Below are 27504 nucleotides of genomic sequence, written 5' to 3' on the forward strand. Positions count from 1 at the left end.
CCTGCTTAATCCTTTACAAGCACCACAGGCTTTCCTATCCTTGGAACTATTCCCATTTAAAATATAATGGAGTTCTTCCATTGTGCCCCTGTCTGCTCTTTCTTCCCTGGAGTATAATAGTGCCTAATGCCCTATTCTACCTACCTTGTTCCTCTGAACACGATACCATAGCCTACAGCGTCTTCATTTCTCCCAGTAGTACAGAGTGGAAAATTCCTTTCCCAGGTGGAATCTGAATGTGTTTGAAACCTCTTCTGTCTATTTAACTCTATCTGCAAAATATTTAGCTGCTAGAAAACTTGTGAATTATTGTCTGGTGAAACAATGCTTCTGGATGGTGCATTAAGAGAAACTCCTTGTAGGCTCCTAGTACTTCCTTTTCAGCTTGCACACAGTGTCAAAAGGAATTTGGTCTTGAGATGTGGATTTCCTTGTGATCCTAATTCCAATGCCAGTGGAAGCATGCTAGCAACTGCTCAGCCCATTTGTTTTCCCTGGACACTGTGGATGGCAGTCTTACCCTCCTGAAAATACTGTAATAGTAAAAGTATTTATGAATAGACCATAACAAAGCTCTGCTAAGGTTACTTGTATGGGGAAGAAAGGGGTAATAACAATTTGCAATTCTGTGCTAGAACAAATTGTCAGTAACTGACCATGGATATTCGTAATTTGTCTACAGCAGTAGCGACATCATGAATATTTACCTTGGTGGGCCAAACCCCCTCCTGAATTCATTAATTATCCTGATATACTTAAAAATTTGCCATTGGAATTGCTGTTCTTGTGACAGATTCACTGATAGCACCGCAAAACATCTAGTTAATGTATGGAAGTCCCCACCTCTTTCCTGTGAACATTTCTGGCCATGGAGTAGCCCAATGAAAAGACACTGAAAACAAAAGAGAACCAAGACAGACTTTTGGAATACTGGATGTGCACCATGACTCAGCAGTTTGGCAGTGGCTAAGAAAGGGATAGGCAGCAGAAGAGGTGAGAGCATGTAACAATGCTGGGACAGCTCTCCAGCCTATTTCAGTTCACGCCCAGGGGATCAGCTACACTATGCAACTGTTGGTTAGCAGGCTAATTATCAACCCAAACAGCAGTTCCCTGGTTCCCCTCTGCCTCTGGAGCTGATGCTTCTTGGGCAGGTGAGATGTTCTGTGTCTGCTCTACAAGTGATAAGGTTAACAAGTACCCTTAAGAGCTTGATGTGTTCAGTCCCACAGCTGAAGGTGCAGGCTCTCTATTTTGCAATTACTGTCTCCTGTACAGTCCATGATTTAGAGCTGGCAGGTGCCTTGGAGTACCAAAGGCACCCACTGCCCTTACTTTTTTATTATCATGGGTGGTCTGGCTATTTTTTTTTCCCATAATCCTGTGTATCTTTACTGCCATATCTGGGGCTTTAAAAAACTTACAGCAGTGACAAAAATTAGAATCCTGACCAGAAAGCACTACAAACACAGTGTGGCGTTACTTTCAGGCATTATCAAACAGCTAATAGTTACCTTGGTTAGCTTAGGAGCTCAGTGTGTTTGGGAAGTACAATAAGTGGTCTGTGACAGTTAACAGAGCATGAAGCAGATTTTGTGCATAGCTTTAAAAATTAAATGCAAGACTTTTCTTACTACCACATTTTCTCAGAATTCAGGCTATGTCTAATAAAAGGCTTGCTCTCCCTCACCAACACTTCTGAGTATATAATAAAGTTTGATCTAACTGACTTTCGAGAGAGTTTTCACAGGTTTTATCTTGAGTAGAACACCTGTAAAAGTTATTTTCTGCAGAGTTGGGCTTTATTCAAATGAATAAGTCAGAATTTGAATTAGCCTACATATCAAGAAGTGGATCTACATGGACATGTGTTCATCCAGCAACTAAGCAAGCCAACTATTGCTGTATTCCCTTTGTCTCCAAATTTTTCTGAAAGGTTTATCTGAGTTCATCTTCTCCTGTTTCATCTTACATGCTACTGAATGTACCTTACCCTTTTTCCTCTCCCTGAAACAGCACCCAGGTTGCTCCTGACTCCTGTTCAAAGGTCACTCTGCGTATGCCCGACAGTCACTTCAACAACTTCAGATGTCACTGACTGCTGTCCTGCTATGGTGCTGTGTCATTTTACCTTCCATGGCTGTCTTTGCTTGCTCTCTCTCTTATCTCTCAGTTCTTTTGGAGAACTTTCCAGACTGTAGCGGGTTCAGTTTGTAACCGGGCAGAAACACCAATTCAGTGTAGTGGTTTGGTCCAAAATACTCATTACTGTTTACCTTCTGTGAGATAAGAATTAGGAGAAAAGCAAAGCAGGCACAAAACTTGAAAGAATATAAAGAGGTTTATTAACAGACCTAAAAGAAGAAAGAGGGGAAAAAAAAAAAATCATACCACACCTTCAGAACTCTCCTCCTCCCCCCCACCTTCCTCCCTTCTCCCACTGACAATGTGAAAAGACAACCCTTAAGATGGTCAGTCTGTTTACCACTTCCATAATAACCTTGTTCAGTCCATTTAGGAAGAGGAGTTTCTCTTGCTCGTGCTATGAAAACATTATCACAACGAGCCAGCCGCCCGGGTTGGTTCTCTGCTCGCATGTGAGTCCCTTCCCCCGACTTGCAGCTTTTCCCACAACTGCTTTCGAGGGTCCACTCTTGAATTACTGGGTTACGATTTTAAGGTTGAGCCGTTCAGAAACAAAAGTTCTCTTCACCCATCTCTGGGAGCATTTCATCTCTAAGAACAGAGGCCCTTCTCCTTCCCTGGGAGCAAAGGGTCCTCCTCATCTTCATTAGCCCTACTCTTGGGGACATGGACATCTACATGGCGGACTTTCACAACCAGCTTTCTTACTCGGGCAGTGATGTTTTTCCACTCCTCAGCTGCCCAGATTGGTTTTCCCCTACGCTGCCAATTAGCTTTTTCCCACTTTTCCAGCCATCCCCACAGAGCATTGGCTACCATCCATGAATCAGTGTAGAGGTAGAGCTTTGGCCACTTCTCTCTTTCAGCAATATCCAGGGCTAGTTGAACAGCTTTGAGTTCAGCGAGTTGGTTTGATCCACCTGCTCCTTCAGTAGCTTCTGCAACCCGTCGTGTGGGACTCCATATGGCTGCTTTCCACTTTCATTTCATCCCTACGATGCGACAAGAGCCATCGGTGAAAAGAGTGTAGCATGTGTCTTCTGCTGGCAGTTGGTTGTACGGTGGAGCTTCTTCAGCGCGTGTCACTTGTTCTTGTTCTTCTTCATCAGCGAGACCAAAGTTTTCACCTTCAGGCCAATTTGTAATTATTTCCAAAATCCCAGGGCGATTCAGTTTTCCAATACAGGCGCACTGTGTGATGAGAGCAATCCATTTGCTCCATGTGGCATTGGTGGCGTGGTGGGTAGAGGGAACCTCTGCTTTGAACATCCACCCCAGCACCGGTAGTCAGGGTGCCAGGAGGAGTTGTGCCTCAGTGCCAATTACTTCTGAGACAGCTTGGACTCCTTCATAAGCTGCCAAGATTTCTTTCTCTGTGGGAGTGTAGTTGGCTTCAGACCCTCTGTATCTTCGGCTCCAGAATCCCAGTGGTCGGCCCCGAGTCTCACCAGGCACCTTCTGCCAGAGGCTCCAGGACAGACCATGGCTCCCGGCTGCAGAGTAGAGCACGTTCTTCACCTCTGGTCCTGTCCTAACTGGGCCAAGGGCTACAGCGTGAGCGATTTCCTGCTTGATCTGGGCAAAAGCTTGTTGCTGTTCAGGGCCCCAATGGAAATCGTTCTTCTTGTGCCTTACCAAATAAAGAGCACTCACAATCTGGCTGTACTCAGGAATATGCATCCTCCAAAAGCCTATGGCACCTAGGGGAGCTTGCGTCTCCTTCTTGTTGGTTGGTGGAGACATTCCTGTTCTGAAATGTTTGTGGGCCATCCTACATCCAAGACCATATTCTTTTGTATCTATAGCTTATCCCTGTCCCTTAAGTCCAAACAAATTGGCTCCATGAAGACAACTTGAAGTTTTACTTCTCTTAAACTGAGCTGAGCTTCTTTCATCTGAAATAAGATTTGTGTGTTTTTCCTCTGCTGTCTGTTCATGTCTGACCACTTAGCTCAACCTTCAGCCTACAGAAGCTGACTTCATCATTTTAAATTTTCTTTCCTGTGGCTTTCTATTGCTGGTGTGTCTATTTAAGTCTTGCCAATTTACTTTCCATGACATGTCTACGTTTTGTCCATACAACCTCCAGCCTGTCACTTCAGTAGTTTCCAGTGTTCTTTTCTAGGGCCTCTATAAAGAATTTTTTTTCCATTTAGTTCCATTGAAAATGCTTCTGGGTAAAAAATAAATAAATAAATAAAATTGCCTTGACTTTCAAGGCCTTTCATGGTGAATTCTGACTCTCCCTGTAGCGTTCTCATTTCTGAGGTGGAAATCGTTTGTGTGAGCTTCCAGTGCAACTCCTTTTTCAAGCAGGCATCTTTATGCTTTCTCTAAGGACCCTTCTGTAAGGTATGTTTTCCTTCAATACAGTAGTCATGTCTTTCCTTCAAACTCCTGAGCACTCCCCTTTGTTATTACAGTAACAAAAACATTGACAACCAGGTCCCTGGTGTGCTATGATCGGTACCCATCAGCTGAGGAGCTCTGTTTTGTTGCTTCTTTATGCTCTTTCCCTCCCTTTGGTTTATTTTATAGCTGCCAAATCAGGGGGGAGAGAGGAATGCACACTGTAATCATCTAAATACTGGCATAGATGGGATGTGGGGGAAACCAAAGAACTACTGTACCCCCAGAATGAACTAAATTAATGAACACCACCATTATCAGATGAATAGTATCTCTCAAAAAACAAACTCTCTGTGCCTGACCTTTCAGCCTTCATCCTCAGAGGAGAGCTACAGCCTAACTTCAAAAGATGAGCATGGGAACTAAAAGTTCATAACAGTCTGACACAATATAAAAAAAGAGGGGGGAAATAAGATTTTATTGAGCAATTTCTCCATGTTATTCTTCAGTTTCTCCAGATTCAGTGGTGCCAGCTACATATTTCTTTTGAATTTTCTCATTGATTAACAACAACATCATTGCATTAATTTCAGAGGTAGTTTCTAATCTTGAAGTTTTCTGCTTGTTTTTAGATGCTTGTTTGCCTGAAAACTTTGTTATTTAGGGCTCTTCCCACAGATATATCCCATCTTCTGTTCAAAGATAATTCTTTCTTAAAACCTTGCTTCACCTTGATCTGTCAATGGCTATAAGTATACCCCCATCATGTGTAACTTGAGGTGTCTAATTTAGGTGTCCAAGTTTCTTTCCTAGCTATTGTAGACAGGCAATTTTCTTCTCTAGAGAGTGGTCAGGAGTGCCTAAGATGGCATCCTATTTTTCTTGGTGGCTTATTTTGTACAGTATCAACCAAACTAAGATCGTATTCCATGACTAGAAATGGAAATAAAAATAAGACACAGCAAAATATACCCTGAGGAACTAATTTTGCTTCAGTCCTGTAGAACTGCATTTTGCAGAGAGCTGAGTCCAGACTTTTCAGCTGGAGAAAGGATAGATGGCAGCCCTTTGAGGAGTGAACATGGGATGGGGGTGTGGTCCCCATCCTTCATCCTGATGGCCAAATGCAAAGCTCAGTACTTCACACCTTGGCCTGTGTCTAACCCTGGAGCCCTATTTTTACAGGCCAGAACAGTCCAGAGGGGAAAACTGATTTCTTTGAGAGTAGAGATTTCACTTGATTTTTTTCTTATGTAGAACTGGACTAATTAAGATGGACTTATGAGCAAAATGTCTGTAGTGCATCCCTGTCCTGATGGCAGAAGACCAGCTCTGTAGGAGTGTAGGGGTAGCTGGCACTATCAGGCCCAGGGTGCACTGCCAGCCATTTGGTCTAAAATAATCCTTATGTACATGCAAAATGTAGCACGAATTTTGTGTTAATAGCCCCCAGTCTCTAGCTGTTGAGATAACAAATAGGAGTTTCCTTTTTTGTTTTGTTGTTGGTTGGTTGGGGTTTTTTGTTATTTCTGGAGAACTTTGGATGTGTCTGATAGGTAGGGAAGGTGGGAACACTGCACTCTGATGGAGAGGGTACCTCGACCACCACACGTGGAGTAACTGCTTGTGGCTTCGTGTGTGAGGACTTTGTATCTTCTGGTGCCTTTTTCTGGTCCTGAGCACTTTGGGAATTGCTGCCAGACCAGTATATATCCACATTTGTTTCCATGCCCCTATCACATCTGAATAGCATCATCTCAAGCATTATTTATGGGAGACTTTAAATTTATGCATAACTAAGCAGTATGAATGCTGCTTTCATTTGCACTGGCAGGTGATTAATTGTAGAAATTCCAAGTTCTGTCCTGAAGCTGGGATTTTTACAGGATCAAAAATTTTGGAAGGTATCAGGGAGTAAGAAAACTGACAATTAGGAACTAATTTAAGAAAAGGCATGCATTTTCAGTCAGTGGTTGTAAAAGCTGAGTATGAGCATGTCGGGATAATGCTCACAGGAATTTTTTTTGCTAGTATTATTTGTTGCCTAATTTTTCGGAGCTGGTCACACTCAGTGTTAGGGAGACACCTTTTAGAAAGGATGGTATAAACAGAAAAGGATGCTGAACCCACCCCTACAAATGAGTAGCTTAGTTTGTGCATATTTACATCTAACAGAGCAATGCTGTTGTCATATTCTATAAAAAGGGTTGTGAGTATTTAGTAGGTGATGAATGCATTTATTATGCATTAGCAGGGGAGAGGTCTGAAAGAGAAACAGCTCTCCTGGGTGCTGTTACAAACCATCTCCTGAGTAACACACGGGATTTATTAAAGAGTACAAGACTGGAAATGTCTTTACAGATCTATTTGTAGCAAAGTGAAATTCTGCTGCATGTTGCTCTCTCAATTAAAACCAAAGTTTATTGGCTGCAGAGGTCAGGAAGGGTTTGGGAGATGCAGATTCTTTGGGGCAGAAAGATACTGAGGGGTCAGTTTTGTAAGGTCTCAGTTGTTATTTGGGTCCTGCTGCTAGAGTGATGTTGGTCCTGGTGTGGCATCTTACAGTGAAGACATGCTGGATATATATAATGAAAAAGCAATGCAAGGAAACTTCTGCTAGATAATAAATGTTTGGAATTTTTCCAACCCATGAATCTACCTCTAATGCTGTTGGTAAAAATTGATCCACTACCTTCTCAGGCTGTTCAGTCTGTGGCATTGCTTTGGAAAAAAAGGTTGTGACCAACAGCTTTAAATGACCAAAAACTGTATGATGAGAGATGAGCAAACTGTGCTGAGGTGCCTGCAGAGCAGTGAACCTCCTCCTGTGCCAGCGGCTTGTGGAGGGATTTTCCATTCTTTGGATTTTTGAGTAGCACATTCATTGCTCTTTATTAAACAAGAGGGGCTCCTGATGGAAGTTACAAACTCCCAGGCATATGTTTTCCTAGTCTGGTCACATCAGATATGGGTCGTGTTTGTGCAACCTGTAAGGAAGCAAAACTTGGGATGAGCAAAATGTCCTACTCTAAGTAATTCTTTTACTTCTTCAGGTCACTTCTTGCAGACATTTTCCTATGGGAGGATGACAAAAGATTTGAATTTGTGTAGTTCAGCAACCACAAATTTTCTTTTGTGCCCAAATCTAGTTCCAGATCCCTTTTTAAAAAGCATCAATGGAAAAGTTCTGTCAAAAATTGCTACCTCATTTTGCATTCTCGTTGTCCTAAGAAAGAAAAACTCTACAAAATGCCTGACAAAGAAGAGTAGTTTGGCATTTGGAGCACTCCTGTTTGGCCACAGGGAACACGAAAGTTATCAGGCATCTGTTATTCTGGTCCTGTGAGCTCTTATTTCTCCACTTTATCTCCATTAACTTAGTGCTTTTCCTGCAGAGGTTCTGTAACATTTCTAGGTTCATGAAGATTAATAACATCACCCTCCCAAGAGTGTCTGGGGACTACACAGACTCCTACGCAGCTCCAGCAACCTCTGCTTGTTCTTTTCCTTCTGAATTCTCACTTCATTTTGTTTCTTCCCTCCTACTTTTTCATTTGTCTGCTTTTTGACCCTCTGTCTTTTCTGTTTGGATAACAGCTACTCCAACTTTTCCCCAGCTAATTCCTTTCTTCTTTCCACCCTTCACCTCTCCAGACTGTTACACATCCCCTTTGTTATCTCCACTGCCTTACAGTGTTTCACTGTTGATCTGTGCAACCATTTCCATTTGCAATCAGATGAAGCATTCCCAAACTCCGACTTTGAAGCCGGGTTGCTGGCTCATAATGTGGTGGGCTGCTCTGGGGATGTATCACACACAGACGAGGGAGATGCAGGCTCTGTCTAATAATCAGTAGATGGAGGCAGGAGAGCACACTCTTGCTCCAGGCACAGAACTTGGTAATGTATTCACTTTCTTGCTTTAACGTTTCCAGCTATCATTTTTGTGTATTAACATATTTTAATAATACCGAAATACTTCAGGATGCATTAACAAATGTAAATGATGGGATTGAATGTAAGGCTGTTTAAAGGATATATGCAATAGAAAAGAGAGATGAACAGAAATAATGAGAAAGAGTGCATTTTATACATCCCCTATGTTCCAGCCTTAAAGCACGACTTTGACTGTGAGGCTGTGAGTCTGAAATCGTGAGAGAAGGACAAGAGGTAACAGAGGGATCTTGTTTCATGTTTTTGGAGCTGCTATATCAATCATTCATAAAACAGTTTTGATAGCTTTAGATAATTTCTGTTCAACAACTTATTACTAAACAAAATGTCTGTTCCAGAGATCAGCAAATGCAATTGCAGTGAGTAGATCTGTAGGAAATCTCCACTGTAAGACACTTTATAGCTCCTCATGAAATGATTCAGAATTTTTCCATTCTAATACTCTTACAGCTGGAAGCCATAGAAAAGAAAAAGTGGATAGATGAGGAGAGCCTGCATCTGCTCTAATAGCAACTTTTTACAATATCATCCTTAAATAGTCAATGCATTAATAAACTTACTGGTAGGCGATGACAGGCTAGTGAAGTACTAAGAATGGTGCAGGAAAATTAAATTGCAAACTAAAAATCACTCGCAGAATACTTGGGAAAATCAACCTTTCTAATCTCTAACATGTATAAGTATCAAGCCTCTAAGTATCAGAAGATATAATTAAAACAGTTGATTGCCCTTAAAGTCATCCTAGTTTCAAAACAGGACAGTTTAAGATACCATGGAGAGAAATAAAACACACAAAATGTGTAATTTTTCAAATACAGAAGAGGAACCCTATACATCCCCAAAATGGTGGTTGTTCTACAAGCTCCAAGTCTGTGCTTCTAAATAGCTCTGTGCATTTAATTGCACATAGAAGTTTTACAGCCAGAGAGAGCTCTTATATCTAATCTGAAAACACCTGGCTAGAGACTGAGCAGACTTTTGTTGTTGGCTGCTTTTTGACAGTCATTTCATTATACATAGTGGGAAATACTCTAGTAAAACTGCATTTTGTTGGAGTATATCATTTTATTGATTTATTTCAGTCACTTAAGCTTATTCATTTATTCACAGTGTTATGAGAAAAAGAAATGCTTATATCGTGTTTAAGGAGGGAGAGAGGAGAACGAGGACCAGTTTGGAGCAGGTCTGGTGGTTCAAACTAGATAGTTTCTACTCAAAAGTAATTGCTGTCCTACTCTGCAGCATGCCAGAACCTATGATTAACGTTTGTGGGCTTAAACCATACTCATGCCAACAAAATCCTGAGATTGGGAGGTAGGGGGTTATTGCTTTACAGGATAATTGCAGTAAGCAGAAAGTCTCTTCTGCACATGTTGTCAGGCTTCACTACAGTCTGGTGTCATGACATGAGCAAAGGCTTTTGGGGGTGCTTTGCTTTTCCATAGTTATTGCCAGGTAGGCAAGTGGGTTTTCCTAAAGTGTGTCAACTAAAAATAAAGCTAAAATTCTTCTGTTAAATAAGCAAAATCTTTCCTCAGGCTGAGGAGTAGTTATAATTGGGTTTTTCTCACCATTTATTCTCTTTAGTTAAATTGCCATCAAGCAGTTTATGTCTCTTTGCATTTGAATTAGGTGGCAGAGTTGTCCAGTTTGAAAATGTGACTACAATAAATGAGTTTCTTTTCAAGAGCCAAGCTATGGAAGGAGATGATTAAAGTGCCACGTGGAGTATTTTAAGAAGCATTTTAACCAGGCTGAAATCACATATCATTCTTCTATTCTTTTGCATGAAATAACTGCTCTAGATGGGCTGCACAACTCCCTTCCTGAATTACAATGGCAGGAGAGAGTTGTTTACTATTCCCAGCTCTAAAGCTTTCCCGCTGCATGGGGGCTGATTGGTGTTTATGGCTGTTTGCAGAAGGGCTGTTTAATCAAATAAACCAGACCCCATTCCCTGCTGAATGTAAGAGAGGGAGAGATATCAATCCCAGGGGCTGTATCAAGATGGGTGGAGAACACAATGCATCTGTAATGAAAAACCCAGTAGATAAGCAACTGCATTATAAAAGTCCGTAAGGGTTCTGGTCATAGCATCAATCAAAGCGTAGAAGATTGTTTTGTTTTATCACTCTGACCTCAGAGCAGGATTTCCCTGTAATGCAGTCAAGGTTTGACCCCAGCTGGCATCACAACCCCACACAGCCACTCTGTCACTCTCCCTCATCTCAGGACAGGGGAGAGAATCAGCAGAGTGAAAGTGAGAAAACTCATGGCTTGAGATAAAGATGGTTTAATAAATAAAGAGAAAGCCACACAAGCAATCAAAGCAAAACATGGAATCCATTCACCACTTCCCACAGGCAGGCAGGTGTTCAGCCATCCCCAGGAAAGCAGGGCTCACGTGTAACAGGTACTTGGGAAGACAAATACCAGCACTCTGAATATTCCCCCCTTCCTCCTTCTTCCATTGGCTCTATATGCTGAGCATGATGTCACATGGTGTGGGATACCCTGGGGTCAGCTGTACCCACTGTGTCCCCTCTCAACTCCTCCTGCACCCCCAGTCTCCTCGCTGGTGGGGTGGTGGGAGGAGCAGAAAAGGCCTTGACATGGTGGAAGCTCTGCTCAGCAATAATGAAAATATCCCTGTGCTATTGACACTGTTTCCAGCAAAAATCCAAAACATAGCCCATACTAGCTAGTACAAAGAAAATTAACCATCCCAGTCAAAACAAACACAAATATATTTCTAGCAAGAATTCTCAACCTGTGAGTAAACGAATCTAGGACATAGCACCTTCCCATCAGTGAGTCTTGTCCCTGACAGTCTGTAATACAAATTCCCAGGGAACCCCTAAATTTCAGTCTTCCATTCAGTCCTGAATGCAGTTCTTTATACTCTGTTTTATAAGAGATTGATGGCCAGGACATGTCTTGTGATTATCCAAGGTACTGCAACATAACTTGATTCCAAATGGTCTGAATTTGTTACCACGGGAAGACGCCAAAAACAATGATTTGTGTCCTGCAGCATGGAGAAATGGCATGGACTTGCTTCTTAAACTGCATGTGGTCAGAAAAATGTGACAAATCCAAGTTTGAAAATCTTTACATTTTGTTTCACACGTGGCAGGAGTTCTGAGCGTGGTTGTGTTTTATGTGACACTTCAAGTATGCACTTGAAAGCTGCTGGACTGGGCCTCTCAATGGGCACAAGTACCCACTCACCTCATTCATGGGTTTTCACTGGGAATTGATATGGGAGAGGACACCAGTCTGCTCATCCCTCTTAGAGGGGAGGCCCACAGCTACTGCATGCTCAAAAGCAGAATTTGGCATGAAAAAAATTAGGTGGTTATAAGCAGCAATATCTTCAGGATCAAAATTTTGGCCTTAAGTGCTACAATTCTTCTCCAGTGATGTCTTTACGCACAAGTTGTTGTATGAATCTCTTGGAGTCCAAATGTTGTGGTTCACAGCATAGTCAGGAGGCAACACACAACAATGTAGGTGCACACAGGGCAGGTGTAACCAGCAAAGGCAGGAATGTTTCCTCACAAAAAGAAAACGTGAGCATCAATAAATGAATGTTTGCAAAGTGCTTTCAGTCCTTCAGATCATGCTGTTACTAAACTGAACCTCTTTGATTATGCAATGGTTGTGCTGAAAGCTAAATGAAGGAGATGGTTTTATTTAAACAGTATCTTATTCTTGATTAGAGCGATCATTAAATCGTTTCAGATCCAACAAAGTGAGCAGCAGATGGAACACAGCAAAGACAGCAGAGCAATATGAGATTTTAGAAGAGAATCGAACTAGGCAAACCCAGAAGTAATTCAAAAGAGCTCATAACAAAATTCTGGCTAATGTAATGACATATAGCATATGTTTGCTAATTACAACAGTTGTGGAAAATACTCAGGGTATTATTTTGTCTTTTGATAGATGCCAATAGCAATCTTGAGTTAGAAAATTGTACTTCTAAATACATCCTCTCGTGTGGTGTTGAGAATCTCCCCACCTTATTAGACACCGTAGTGATTTTGCAAAATTTAGATGAAGTTTAGTGGAGTGGAAATATCAGCCAAGCTTGTAACTAAAGATCACATAAATTCATCATATCGGATGGATTTTGCTATGCTTCTTGCAGTACCTCTCTCCTCCCAAACTAGTGTTCTGCTTTTCAAGATCTTGAATTGCCCAATTCAGCCTCTAATCAGCTGGCTTCTCCACCTTCGTAGGACATCCCATCAAACGTTTTCTCTGTCTTTCTACCACATCCTTTCTCCTATCTTCAAAGTTAATTTCTCCCTACAGCCAACATGAAAATTCTTTAGCTCAAATTTGGCATCCATTGAAAGCAGTCAGTGGTAGACTTCAGCTCAATTTCTATTTCCATTCACCAATTGGAAGCTGACTTGGCTGTTTCCGACCTTGTGAACAGAGTTACAAAGGGGAAATCTCATGACAACAAGAATTACTTAACATAACGTTATATCACATCCAGATCCATTCCTGGCTGAAGGAGGACAAATCACAACCAAATAACAGAGAAGCTTGCAGAAGGTTTGTTTTGAATTTCTTTCTAGTAGTAGTCCTAGGCCTGGTGGAGTTTCTTCAGTCCCCATAGAGTTTCACATGGTACACTTTTGGGCTGATACTGCATCAAATTGTACCATATCCTTTCAGGATTTATATTGCACACCTTCTATACAGGTTTCAGTTTATTTTAGTTATTTATTTTATTTATATTATTTATTTATATTATTTTATTTATTTCTACCCTAAAATTTTTAAGCTATGAGGCATTTCTAACACTCCATGACAAGTTTTATCTAAATTTTGCAGCTGCAGTTTTGATCTCATCTTTATCATGTTATTCTCAATTTCTAGATTTCTGTTCTTTGTTTTTTACTAGGTTGTTGTCATATTTTTACAGTCTGTGATTTATCTCAGTTCATTCAGCCCATACATTGCTAGACCTAGGTTCTGGTGTGTGCCCCATGTAGGTACAGAGTAAGCCCATTGAACTGACTATTAGTTATTCACTAGCTGCCAAATGTAGATGCCTGTACTGGGTCTCAGATTCCCATTGTACTTGCATTGTTCAGCTCTAAATAATTTGAAATATGACAAAAAGAATAAAAAGAAGTTTTAAAAGAGACAAGAGAAAATATTATTGTGGTTTAATCTTCTTCAGCTACAATACAATATGCTCTTCATAGATATGTCATACATAAAGGAGGATATATTTTTCTGGCATTGTGTTTGCTCTGCTTTCTTATATACATCTTGTGAATTAAAGTTTTTCCAAAATTGAACATGAGTGATGTAGCAACAATGATACTATATTGGACTTGACATGGATGTCGATTTGTAGGAATCGTGCTTTCCCTTTGTGTCTGAAGGGATGATCTTTTCAGATGAAGAGCCCACGTGTGTGCAGTACGATGTTTTAATAGAAGTGCACACAGAAAGGAGCTGTATCTGCATCCAGAGCACTGCACTGGCTGTTTGTACAGATGCAGGCATGCAGCTGATTTTCCTGAAAACTTAGTCAGGTACTTATCACCAATGTGGCAGAAGCTGTGCAGCATCCTTTAGTATCTCCCTTAAAAAGTAAAAAAACCCCATTGATTTCATCATTTTCCATTTAAAAATCCATACTGAAGGAACAAGGAGCATGCCAATAATATAGAACTGGGCACTTAAATTATTATTTTTCTGTTTTGGCAGTCAGTTAAGGTCTTTTTCCACCCTTGCCACTGTGCTGGCAGCTCACATGTTCCTGTGAAATGAAGTACCTAATTTTTTGAAAGCCAGAGGAAAAACTGCAGTTCTTCCCTAACTTTAGTATGTATGTATCCAATACACTGTCCTTCTCATGGGAGAGCTCTGAAAGAGAAATTATTTTAAAGTTATGTTGTGATATAAATGTAACTAACAAGGAACAGCAGTTTAGATATTCCTTCTTTACATAGACATAGTCCAACTTGGTTTTCAGTGAAATAAATAAGACAACACTGATGAGATTACATTTCCTAACAAGGTAGTGGCCTTTTTCAAGCCATCAGATGCTGGGTGATACCCGCTACACTTTAGATTAAGTGCTAGAATATCAAGTTCATTATTTTAGGATTCTTTTGCATGTGTTTTTCAACTTCCTTTCCCATTGTTTGGTGCTACCTAATGAAATTACTTCATTCACTCAAGTAAGATGTTTACTGATGTACATGATTAGGTGGGCACTTAGCTGCCAACACTGCATGCACAAATACCTGATTTGCAAGTGAATTTTCTAACTAAGAAAATCTCAGTTGATATTCCTAATTCCAGCTGAAATGCTACTTCATTTTAAGATGGCAAATAAGCTCTGATTACATGATGAAATTTTTTTTTCTGTTACATAAGTACTTTACTTTTCTCATGACTTCTCTCAAAGATACCTTGGCATTTTTATTAACAGGGTAGGACTAGAACAAGTACTTGATTTTAACCCAATTGTATTCTATTTGTATATCCAGTGACACGGGGTATACACATCAAATTCAAATTAAGAAAATAAGTAAGACTGGGTGACTAATTATAATGTATGTTTACCAATGAACTATCCTTGTTTATGATAGAATGAGATTTCTCAGCATACTTTGTCCAAGTTTGAATTTGAGAGTCTTGAGCAACACATAAAGAGACGTCAGTTTCCATGATTCATTAGACTCACAGGAAATCAGTAGTGGAGCAGGAAATACAATTTCTTATTGCCTTAATGATTCTATTTATACATATTTAGATTTTTTTAAGATGCCTAAAAACATGGCTCAAGTAAACCAGAGTGAGCTATCATTAGGGATTTATTCACTGGAATATAATCATAATTGAAACTGAAACTGTGTAAGGAAGGATAAGTATTTTTATAAAATACTGCATAGTTTCAAAAGCACTAAAATTGTCAACATGTCATCATAGGGTATTTTCATATTCAACGACTATCTTTTTGATCAAAGTGGGTTTTTTTTCATTTTGAAATGTTAATCCATGGCAGGAAAGTAATTCAGATTGAAGTCAACTTTTTGGAATAAAAATATTCTCCAGTTTGGATTTTTTTTTACTGGTTTTGGTGATATTTTTCCTTAATTCAAAATTTTGAAATTCCTTGTGCAGAAAGATAACTAATTTCTGTCCAGCTCAATCTATCACTTTCACCAAGCAAAAGGTCTGTGTTTAAAATTACATCTCTGAGTTTGTGTCAAGTGTCCTGCCCAGGAATTTCTGTTGATTCCTGTTTCAAGAGAAGGAAGGGACTAAAAATCATGAAAAATACCAGTCCTGAATGACTCCTCCAGCACAAGTGATTGTTTTTCAGTAATTCATTTGTTTTCAGTTGATGTTTGGCAACTGTTTCTCAGTTCTGTCATCTGTAAACTGATTCCTGGCATCTGAGCTATGGTGTGGGCAGATCAGGATGAATTAAAAGCAAATATAATGGAAGTGTGTGACTTGCACTTCATCTGTTATTTACAAAGGTGTGCCAAATGAATGTTACAGCCCTGGATAAGTGGAAATGCCTGTAGCCAGAGATGAACTGGTCTGTGTACATTTGAAGGCAAAGGCTGTAAGTATTTCACTCTGTAAAGATGCAAAAGCCCAACTATCACCTGAAATTAGAGTGGCAGTAAACATAAAATCCCTAGTTGGCTGTGAAGAGTGCTCAGGAGCTGTTGAACTGTTTTGAGTGCTGCTTGAACTTGAAACTCCTTCTGGACACTGTTTACATCTTGATTTACCTTTACACATACAGAACTTGGGTACCTGCTCCTCTACCTGGCCTTGCTCTGCCTGGCTGTGCATTGTGAATGACTCTTAACAGCATCCTTTGTATTCACTGTTTTATGTGAGGGGTTTGACTTCCTAGTTTGTGACTGCAAGCAGGGGCTGTAGGCTTGCTGCAGGGAGGGCAGCAGAGACAGGAGCCATCTTCAAGACTTACAGGGACCTTATGGGACAAGTTCTGTTGTGTCATCTTCTCAGTTGTCTGCAGGGTGATAACAAGAAGGCAATCTGAACTGAGTAAAAAATGTGACTGCACTGGTCTTCTTTCCCCTCCCACAGCTCCTGATGTCTTCCATGGGTCCTAAACCGCAAAAGAAAGAGAAAACTTTGATGGCTCAAATCTGTAATGTTCTCTTTTCCTGTGGGTTCAAAGCACCTTCTTGCACGAATCAAAATGCATTCAGCAGTGGGGTCTCCAAAGACCTGACAAGGCAGTGACAAGGGATGGTGTGGTGACATTAGGAACCAGTCTGTGCAGCAGCCTGAACTTACAGTCTTCCAAAAGTACTCAGAGACACCCTATGGTAGCCTTTATTGAGCTCCCAGGGAAAGCAGATGCCAGGGGTTGCTGAAAGGTAGAAACCTGAAGGGGTGGGGACAAATCTCTGTTTGCCTCTTTCCATGGCCACATGACCTGCTGCACTTAGGGGGAAGATTAACTGCCAGAGAAGATAAGTGGTTTCATGCAGGTTCTCCAAAGGAAGAGGAGGCTTTTGAGACAAGCAAAGTCTGTATGCAAGCAAATGGATATGAAAGCACTGAGCTTCATGATCCAAACCTCCTCCTTCGTGCTCCAGCCCAAGCTTGTGCGGGTTGCCAGCAGTTAGTGCTTCTTGTCTCCTGCAGGTCATCAAAATGAGGGGAAACATGCTAAGTTGCTGTGCAGTGTAATTTCAGATAGGTGAAAAAGAGGGGCTGGGAAGCTTTTCTTTTGAAGCTCGAGAGACTGTGTCTTGACCAAGCTGGCTCCATCCAAATCTGGGCAGGAGATGCTTATCAAAAAGAGAAGAATACAATGGTTCAAAAGAAGGTAGTTAAATTCTTTTGTGTGAATAGTGGGACATCTTGAATCCTATTACCACTAGGAAAGTGGCCAGGGCTCATGTACAAGGAATATAAAAAACTGAAAGGTAAGTCAGTTTCTTTAAAATAAGTTTCTAAAACGAAACTATTATTTCAAAATAGAATTTCAAAAAAGAATTTTTCAGTATCACTGGTAGTTTTGCAAAGATTTTTCTTGTGGTTACAGTTCTTTTTCAACTGATGAATGGTTTTGATGAGTAGTTTTTTGACGTTTAATGATTTTTCTCTCCTTGCAGTTGGTATTCAGTAAGTGTGTCTTTGAAAAAGGAATGCTGCCCAAGAATTGCAGTTAGGCTTCTATTCTAAAGAAGGGGGACAAGAACCTTTCAGTGAGCATCATACTGGATTGATTTAATATAAAGAGGAATTCTGCTTTTCTAAATTTACCTCTGTTTAGCTTCTCCATGGTACTTCAATCCACAATTTTTTTTTCCACCCAAATGAGGAGTATTGACCCATGTACGTTTCCTCATTTAAATGTTCTTTTATAGGGAATTAACTATCACAAAAATATTAATTTATCAGAAGAGGGGGATGCCTTTAGCAACATTTGGTTTAAAGTTGCCTCATTATTGAGACTGCCACTTGGTTACCACAGATCTAATTTTCTGAAGTGCTTTCATATAATTTCTCTATATGACCTTCATTAGTGATACTCTTAAAACAATATGTATTGCTATCTGCAGCACTTGGTTGCCAAAGAATAAGTGAGAAGCTGGCATAATAAAAAAAAGGTATTGCTTCCTTACCTTTCAAAGGCCTGCTTTGCTGAGATTTGTTTTATTCTGCTGTGTCTCTTCCATCTGAAATGAATGTTTGCTGTAGCGAACCTGTGGTTCAGCTGCATGTCAGTGATCAGCATGATCTGCTGGTTTTTTAGTGCTTTGCTGTGATCACCTGAAGAGGCAGCTGGCTCTGTTCTCCCCCCACCCTCAGAACTGTACCTTCAGTTGGCCTCCACTGTTTTGCTCTGCTTGTTATTTTCTTTCGTGTTAACTTACAAGATACCTTTAATTACAATGGCAAAATGTGACAGCACTGAGCACTGGGAAAGTTCTGACACTGTGGTGCCCTCTCATTACAGAGCTCTCATACCTGAGTAATTCTTATTCTGGATGAATTATTCAAGGTCTGCCCAGTGCAACAAGTGAACATGTGATCATGAGGCTTTTCTCAAGAAGTTGATGGCAGGCTGCATATGAGGAATTAATGCTTTTCCTTATTAAGTTTTATAAGTAACAAATAGACATGTCATTCCAGCTGATAAGACACTGTAATGAAAGATAAACTTCATACTGAAGAAGAGATGAGGCTGGGATTTCTAATCTCCTTTTTTTTCCCCTAAGCTTCCCAGGTGTTTCATTTCTGCTGCTGTTTTCTCCTGGGCTCAGTGATGCTTTTAGAAACTATTCTGCATTTTCTGTTTGAATAAGTACAAAGAATACACTTCAATGTTTTTCAAATAGTAGCCCTTGAACTTAAATAATTTTCTATAGGCCCTGCAAAATTACATACTAAAGGCGGTGATAGTACTAGTAGTAGTAGTAGTAGTAGTAGTAGTAGCTGGTTACCTTGATGAGTTTCTTATATATACATATATATATATATATATATATAAAATATATGAATTTTCATTCTGTGCTCTAATACCATCATGGGAATCCAGCTCCTGTCTTGCACTGCAGAGAGCTGTCGGTCAGATTCAGATTCCCTAAATGCATGACTGCATTTCAGTCTTAAGTTATGCAGATCAGCCACACGCACTGTCCTGCAAGGGAGAGTGGGGCAAGAAGCTCCAAAATTGCAATTTGGATGTACAGAATGATTTACTTTTGTAAATTATTGGGATCTATTCAACAAAGCTGAAATGTAAGGTTTTATTTCACCGGGATCCAAACAGAAGTCAGATGAATTTGTGCCCTTTGTGAACAAAACCAAGACTTGAAGCCTTGGTCCCCTGAGGAAAACAAATTAGCAAATGAGAATTTCTCTGAAGGCAGAAGATCTGACTTCTGCTGCAGTCCGATAAACAACAACTTCATTGGCCTCTTGCAAGAGGATTATGGAAAGTGTTTCCATTCCCTTCTGCTGAAAAAAACCCTCTCTTGTGAATGCCATCAACCTGTCTGCCAACATCTGACAATCTGAAAATCTAGATTTAGGCTTCCGCCTCAGATTTCATCTTTTCCTTTTCCCATTTTGGAGTACAATATCCACACTACGTATACCAGCTTTCACTCATCTATTTGCAAATGTTCACTCAATTTTCTCCCCTCTTCTTCATTCCTTGTGTAATAGCAGCCTTGGTGAGGCTGTGCTGTAGAGAGGAGCACATCCCTCTGCAAGCTGTAGCTGCTGCACACTTGCTGAACATGGCAAGAGTGTATCAAAAATTTCATTTATGTATTTATACATGCCAAAGTCTCAGCTCCACGCTGATGGGCAAAGGTCTAGCTAGAAGCACTGGATGGTGTTTTTTCCTCTGTGTAGTCAGTGCAGTGGAATGGTCCATCTTGGAGAACAGGACTCTCAAAATGCTGTATGGAGCAGGTGATTAACCAATGTCCTTGACTGGGTTTAAGTCAGAGCTGGAGCTGCTGCTTCTGTGCTGGGGAAGAGTCAGTTTGTATCCTTAGCTAAAATACAACAAATACTGCAGCTCACAACTTCATAGGCAGGGAAAGGTGTACAGCAGTTGGCACCTGACTGATAATGGAAAGGAGTAGAAAAGCACCACTGCTGTGACGCTGGGGTGTAGGCACAGGGAGTTAAGAAAATGGGCTTCATCAGCATTATCTAAAAATTTTAAGATTTTCCTCTAGAAAATTAATATCATTTTAATCAGTTCAAACGTAAGACTTCCCTGCCCTTATGAGTTCCATTGTTTTTATAAGAGTTAACACACTTTACGTACAATGAAATATTTAAAAGAGGCCTGCAGGAAAAAAAAATTGCCAGTTCCTTTTAACCTGCGATCTGTTGTGTATTTTTTTTCTTTCACAACGATTCTTTGTATTTCTTTTATAGAGGAATTCAAAATACAGAAAAGATATTATCCAAGAAGACACGTATGGAAAATTGCAGCAATTGGTTGTTGTTTACTTACAATTACTTTCTCTGAAATTTAACATTTGCTAGACCTAGAAATGTGATTTTTAGAATGCCAGAGCTGTACACAAATACATTATTCAGCTTACACTGCATGAGCGGGTTAGCTGTAGCAAGAAATACTATTCACATCCATCTTGACATAAAATATATGCATATGCAACAGTGCAATGGCTTTAAATGTTTTCCTCTTATAACTCAACTGGTTTTTGGTGGAATCATCCAGGATAAATTTTAGCTAATATCTACAGACACGGGTTCAGCAAAGAAAAATTTTGTAAGTGTTCAGTGATAGAAAATAGAAATATAACAGCCCTACAGAAATAGTTTTACCATCTATGTGCTGATGACCCCTGTTCTGTGTAACAACTCTTTTTACAGTAACTCTTTCAGAATTGCTCACAGGACCATGAAGTCAAGCCAAGCATTTCTGTGTGGTACCACACCTCCCAGTTTCACTTAATGACCACTGCGGTGCTTGACTTTAAAATACCCTGATGAACAACTAACAGTTTCAATTTTGCCTGGTTTTGTTTCGGGGTTTTTTTCCCCCTATGACAATAGACATCAGATACTCAAAAAGTCTCTTTAGCCTCTGCCATAGTGACAGGCGGGAATCCCCAGGGAAGGAGAGCGAAGTGTCAGTTCTGCATGCCCCGGTGGACTGGAGAGCTGGGGCTGCTGCAGAATGATAATGTGCTGCCCTCCTACAAACACCTCCCTGGTGATCCTGGGCTGCATGGCCATGTGTGAACAGCATTCAAATCTGCCACCATCCTGAAATGTTGTTCTCTCTGCACAGAAGGCCAATATAATGGTGAGGAAATGTAGAATCAGGTACGCAGTTTTTCCGCGAGTACTGAGTTACATGCGTTGCATGGATCCGTTTCTTTTTCCAAGGAGATTTTGCTTTCATTTAGCTCCCATAATTGGCTGAATGTAAGTTTCTTAACTTTTTCTCATAATACAGAGCTGGAATTTTTGCTGTTGATTTTGAGGCCCAAAGTAGAAGTCTTTCACATAGCTATTGGAGAGCTACAAAATATGTGCTTCCCATAGTAAGAGGGAGAGAGAGGGAAGGATATAAGTTTTTAACTGACATTTTGTTCTGAAATTCTCTTGTCCTTTTACAGAGAGCATCATCTCCTCTTTCCATAGTGTAGGTGCAAATATCTGTGAAATACCAGCAATGTTCCAGGTATGCTATACTCCAGCAAAATTTTATTCTTAGTCCTTTAAGCTAAAACCAGTCTTGAGCTGTGTGAAAGATCCCTGGACAGGGAGTTTAGACCAATTCTCAGAAGAGTATTCCAAGAAGGAAATCCTGTAGCTCCAGAGCTGCTAGAAAACTGATTCTCTCTTAGTGAAAAGTGTTTCTCCCATGCATAAAAATTAAGAATTTGAGACAGTTTAAAAGTAGTGTCACTGCTAATGGGAGGGCCAAACTGATAGAATTGCAAGGAAGGATGGAAGAAAGCCATATCCAGCTCAGCTAAGTGACAGAAAGATCCATCAATAATTGAAAAGTGTCAGCTCCAAAGTGTGACTGAGTATTTAGAACTGCAGAGCAAAAATACCTAGGAATGACATAAGAAAGTTATATATATATATATATATATATATATATATATATAAAAATAGGTAGTAAGACTAAATTGAAGTAACAAAAAATGTTAGAGCAAGAAGTAATTCTCTAAAGAGATGGATTGCAAGCATGACAATTGCAACTTAGGTTTACTCCATGGTTTTGAATTCCTCATATTTGTAAGTGAATAGGGCAGAAATGCTAAAAAGGATGTATTTTAATGCATGGAGCAATCATGTGTTGAAGGCAGATGATGGGAATGATCCCTTCTGGCTCTCCAGTCTCTTTTGTGCCCCATGCACTTTAACTGAGGCTCACTGTGATCTTATCTGTGAAAAGTAATATCTTCGTGGGAACCTGAACTGTGATATTATCAGCTCTGCTCTGAGGATCTTACATATACCACTTCATCACAGATATTATTGACAGTAAGTGCTTTTACCACTTTTATATATTCTCTTTGTGAGTTGTTTTACAGCAAGGCAGCTAAATCAAGAGAATTTTTTCTGACCAGCTGAGCAGTTGATAAGTCTCTTTACAAGCACTTAGGTGAATTCAATGCACTAGGATGATAAAAAGGCAGCTTAGGAAAAACGCGGGTGTCAAAACATAACCCTCTGCTCTTTCCATCACCTCAAAGGTTATGTCCCACATGTAAAATTACTTGGGTTTTGAACCCCACTTTCCCTTAATTCTTTTGTTTAGAAAGTCCATCTGATCCTTTCCAGGATTCATTTGCCCACTTCTGATCTTCTGCTTTTGTCTCCTATTTCCCTCCCTTGTTCTCTGCACATCATGGTCCTTTTTCAGGCTGAGTCATTATCCTTTTAAATTCTCCTAGGAAGGGCTTTTTTCTCAGTCATGCTATTTCTTACTCAAGTGGTGTCTGCAGGAGGATCAGAACAACCCATGCTAGGGAGAGCTCTGTGAGTGGCAGTGCCTATAGGACAAGCACACAAGTTGTATAGTTTGTTAATTTCAAATTCACTTCTATCCCTTATTCCCTGACTGTTTAGATAGACCTAAACTTCCACTGGGATGAGCGAAAAACCATTCTTGACTATTTTCAGAGCCTGAAGATTAAAACTGACCCAGTCCTGCACTTGTGTGTGCACTTTGAAAAGAATTTTCTTTATCCTGCAAATCCTGTGCAGTCCACAGATAATATGGCTCCCTTTCTGTTCCAAAATCTGCACAAATCCTCCCCCTGCCATGCCTACAGATGGCAATAGGAAATATTCCCTTGCCAGGCCTGCAGTTAAAAGGAATGTGTCCCAAATGCAATCGTTCCTTGTGCACTACATCTTGTGAACAAGCAGACGGTGTGGCTTGCTTCAGTAACTTTTATAGGCAAACAGTCTTTAAAAACATAATCTACATTGTCAAAGCCTAATCTAAATGATGTACTGACATTGCTTACTTTGATATGCTGACTTGGTTTCGAATTCTCTCTGGATTGCCTGGCCCCACGTGGCCTTTTTGTGTTTTGTTTACTTTTCACTTAGCCGTCACGTATTTATTCCCATTAGATGTACAAAGGCAATGGATTCAGCCTAGTTTTACAGCTTAGTTGGCTAATACAGCACAGGGAAAGCGCTGAGTGAAGCCAAGCAGAGGGGCAGGAAAAGAGCAGAGTGATTCTTCTGGTCTGACACAGACACCAATGAAACAGAAAACCTGTAAAAGATCTGGGTCTGGTAGAGCAGCTAGAGATTACTATTTTTTCAGAAAAACATGATTTTTCTGGAAAGCAGAAATTCACCGATTTGTATAGACCGAATTTCTGGTTTTAAAGGCTTGCTTCTGAATAAATGCTGAAATTTCATATGCATCACATATATTTAATTTTTTTTTAACTCTGGATTTGTTTCAAGTGTGAATGGATGGGAAAATATTACTTTAAAAGCTTTTCAGTGTAATGAGCTCGTTGGATTTATCTTAGTCAAGCAGTTAAAATGGCTTGCATGATCTTGTTCTGTGAAAGTCTTCGAAGATATGTGAAAATGCCTCATGCTGAGAAAAGTAATCCCAAAAAATCTACTTGGTGTGATCTTACCCAAGAACCCATAAGACAAATGGGTGTTTGTGAAGTCCATCAGAACTTGAAGCATGACTGAAATGTGGACCATTCTGAACAGTGGTCTTCCCTCTGGATAGCCATGCCTACCCTCCCATGCTTCTCCCAATGGGAATACCTAACTTCCCTCTAAATGGTTGTTTTCACACTTCAAAATAAAAACAGGGGAAGATTTCACATGGAATTTAGCATTGGTGGAGGGACCATGGTGTTTCCTTTGTTGCCTGAAAAGGGACAGTCAGATTTCCTCCATGGCACTGTGTCACTGAGGGCATGTTTTCAGGTCATGTTTCTTCAGTTTCAGCCGAGGTGCTCAGCCCAAGCCCCTCATAGCACCAGTGTCTGGGCACCTTTGATGCTGGCAGCAGCTGGGCACCCAAACTTCACTTCCTTTGAAGAACTGTGCTGAAACTGCCCCATTTCCCGGTGCAGTGACCTCCTTTCAGACTTGGCCATCCGTAGGCTGAGCTTTTCCTCTGTTTACTGCAGGTGAAATACGGGAACTATGCCTTTGTGTGGGACGCAGCAGTGCTGGAGTATGTGGCCATCAATGATGTGGAGTGCTCCTTCTACACGGTCGGGAACACTGTCGCGGACAGAGGATATGGGATCGCCCTGCAGCACGGCAGCCCCTACCGAGACGTCTTCTCACAAAGGTAAGGCTTTGCAGTAGGAGCAGCAGGTACGAAGGGAAGGTTTCTCTCAGCTCTGGACCCTTCTTTTAATTGAATTTTTGGTGAAGGGAAAAGATCTTGTATTTGCAATCCACTTCATTTCTTGCATAGGCATTCATTTTCTCCGAGACATTGAATTATTCACTTTTCTAGAAACTGCATTAAAAATGCTTTGTGTTGCTCTTATTTGAATTGTTCTTGTTTCTTTTGAAAAACATTAATGAGATGAACTCAACTTCATTAGCAGGAAAATGAGGGAAGAGTTGCTTCATTTGTTATAGAGAGTCAGCATAACTCAACCCTTCCTATTACAGAAGCTGTTTCTTAAAGAAAAAGAAAGTGAATTTGGACACTGATGGGAAAACTAAAGGGAATGAACAAGAACATTTGATTTTTTGGTGGAAAGACCCCTATTAGAAACCAAAAGCATAGGTCCTTATCCCCATACTAATCGATCTCTTGGGTTTCAAAAGTGAAATCTCTAGAGATGCTACTGGTACTGTCTTTCTATTAGGATTGGAAATACTAAATTAATTGTATGTATTGTGCCTTTGCAGTATTTGTGCTTCACTCCAGTATTGATTCCTAAATCAGGATGCGTGTGAAATGAAAAAAACTACCCAACTTTCTTAAAGTGTAATATCTGCAGTTTGGCGCTTAGGAGATGTGGGCTAATCTCGTGATCCTTTTTTCATTCTGAATCTGGTCTCTCAGCCTTGTTTCTGTTCGTTTGTGTTATGTGCATGAAGCAAAATTTTACAGTTGCTGCGATGGGATTTCTGTTGTGTGGCTGCCTGGTAAACATACAAAATATGCTTAATTTGGGCCTTTGCCTTTGTCCAAAGACTATGGTGGGGGGAAAGCAGCCAGTGAGTAACACTGTGCAGATCCAGAGGAATCATTCTCTGCTCACACTTACAGCATGAACAGAGAAGACTTGGATTCATTGAATCTGTTCTATATCGGGAGTGATATTGCTGAATTTTGTGCTAACGTAGCAGCAACACAATAAAATTTTCACAGGATCAGTGAGAAATGTAGTTTCTGTGAAACATGATCTGCTTTGTATATTACAAAGAGTATCAGAGGCAAATATTTACCAAATGCTGTAATACTCTCATATTCCAGCTGTGACCAGGCTGGCTCTGCTTAAAATCTCTGGCACTCTAAACAAAGGAGGCAAATTCCTTCCTGTAATCTTTCATAGAAATTCTTCCACCTATTAGAGTTCTCAGGTGCTTGTCAAGGTGTTAAGTCATCCTCTTCACAGTCTTATCCACGCAAGCTTGAGTACAAAAATTGGAAGACATTAGGGAATTTCATAGCCAGTGTCTTTATTACTAAACACGGTGAAAGCGCCAAGTGACATGGCACGGCTCACGCCCGCATTCCTCATGCCCACCACTGCTGCCCTGCAAGTCAAGCTGGATGCATCCAAACTGCCCTTAGACACTGCTTGTGACAGGGTTTGTATACTGGGTATAGCTCTTGGCATATGGGAAAAGACGTTATGGCTGGTTCTGGCAAGAGACTTTCTTCTTGGCCGCAGCATTCAGCACATGGAGAGGCTTCTTCCGATACACTGCCTTCAGCGACTCCTGGATCATTGGTCTGTGCAGGCCTGACATTTCCAAGTACAATTTTATTTCATAAGGAAATTTCAGCTTTTCAGTGTATTATTATATCTTGGAGCTATACAAAAGAGGAAAGAAGCATAAGAATTTGCACATATATAGGTATTTTTATCTGAGGATCTTCGAAGCAATACTTAAATATTAGCATCTCTCAGGAAAGCAAATGCCATTTCCACTTAATGCTTGGGGAATCCATAGCATCAGGAGACTTAAATGAAATGCAAAGGTCATGTGTTGTCCCCTGGTGGAATCAGGGATCATAGGCACTCATTTTTGATTTCCTGCTAAAGTTGTCAGAGTTTAGGTAGATGAAGAGAGGGATTACTTGTCAGATACTGGGCCACAGGAGGATCTGGATGGATGCGCAGAACTTAGCACTGGTGAGAAAATAACTCATTACATTAGCAGAAGTAATGGTTGAACAGAGAAACTGGAATTTGCTTGCAGTGATACTACCTCCTGGAGAATTTATAGAGCCTGAGATATATGGTCTGAAAATGTGTGTGCTGCTGTGCTTACATTCTTATTTCTGTATTATGAGAGCATATTATATAGCATTTTTAATTATGTCCATAAATATACATTTACAGTTTAAAGCAGTGGAAGACCAAATAAGAAACAAACATATGAAAGAGAAATCATGCTTACAAGGTAGCTTACAAGGTTTTGTTCTTAACATGCTTCTGTACTGTTCTTTAAGTTTACATCCGTGTGGTTTTCACACACCATCCTTACATTTCTTCCTAATGAAAAGGCTCAACAACCTTCAGCAGCTGCAGCCTGCATGCTAAATAGAGAGAGGAATAGATCCATTGTATAGGATTAGAAAATGTTCACATGAATATTTCACTTTTTTAATGCATCAGGGAGCTGGTTTAAAATATATTGGCACTTCTTGATCTTTCCCAAAATAAATATATTTATGTGAAAATACAGGTCTTCTAAGAAATTTCATATAAAGCCATAAGATGCGCAGTGTTAAATCCCTAGGGTGCAGCTGTAAAAGGTCTGGCAAGCTTACAGGAAATTTTGTTCTCTGTGCAGGAAGCTTTTCTGAACATT

The 27504-nt window shown here is 40.3% G+C and overlaps 1 protein-coding gene across 1 annotated transcript in view; it reads left to right on the forward strand.

Moving 5' to 3' along the window:
* LOC121673265 (glutamate receptor ionotropic, delta-2) overlaps positions 1-27504 on the forward strand; it is a gene marked incomplete at its 5' end in the record, with an annotated part of 212004 nt that overhangs the window by 119671 nt on the left and 64829 nt on the right. Inside the window, one exon of the mRNA XM_042046429.1 lies at positions 24624-24790. Coding sequence (XP_041902363.1) covers positions 24624-24790 — 167 coding nt within the window. The remainder of the gene's footprint in view (positions 1-24623; positions 24791-27504) is intronic.

This window comes from Corvus kubaryi, unplaced genomic scaffold, assembly GCF_017639235.1.
Source record: "Corvus kubaryi isolate FWS band 111438036 unplaced genomic scaffold, C.kubaryi_AGA036_p1.0 65303, whole genome shotgun sequence".
NCBI classification, from domain to species: Eukaryota; Metazoa; Chordata; class Aves; order Passeriformes; family Corvidae; genus Corvus; species Corvus kubaryi.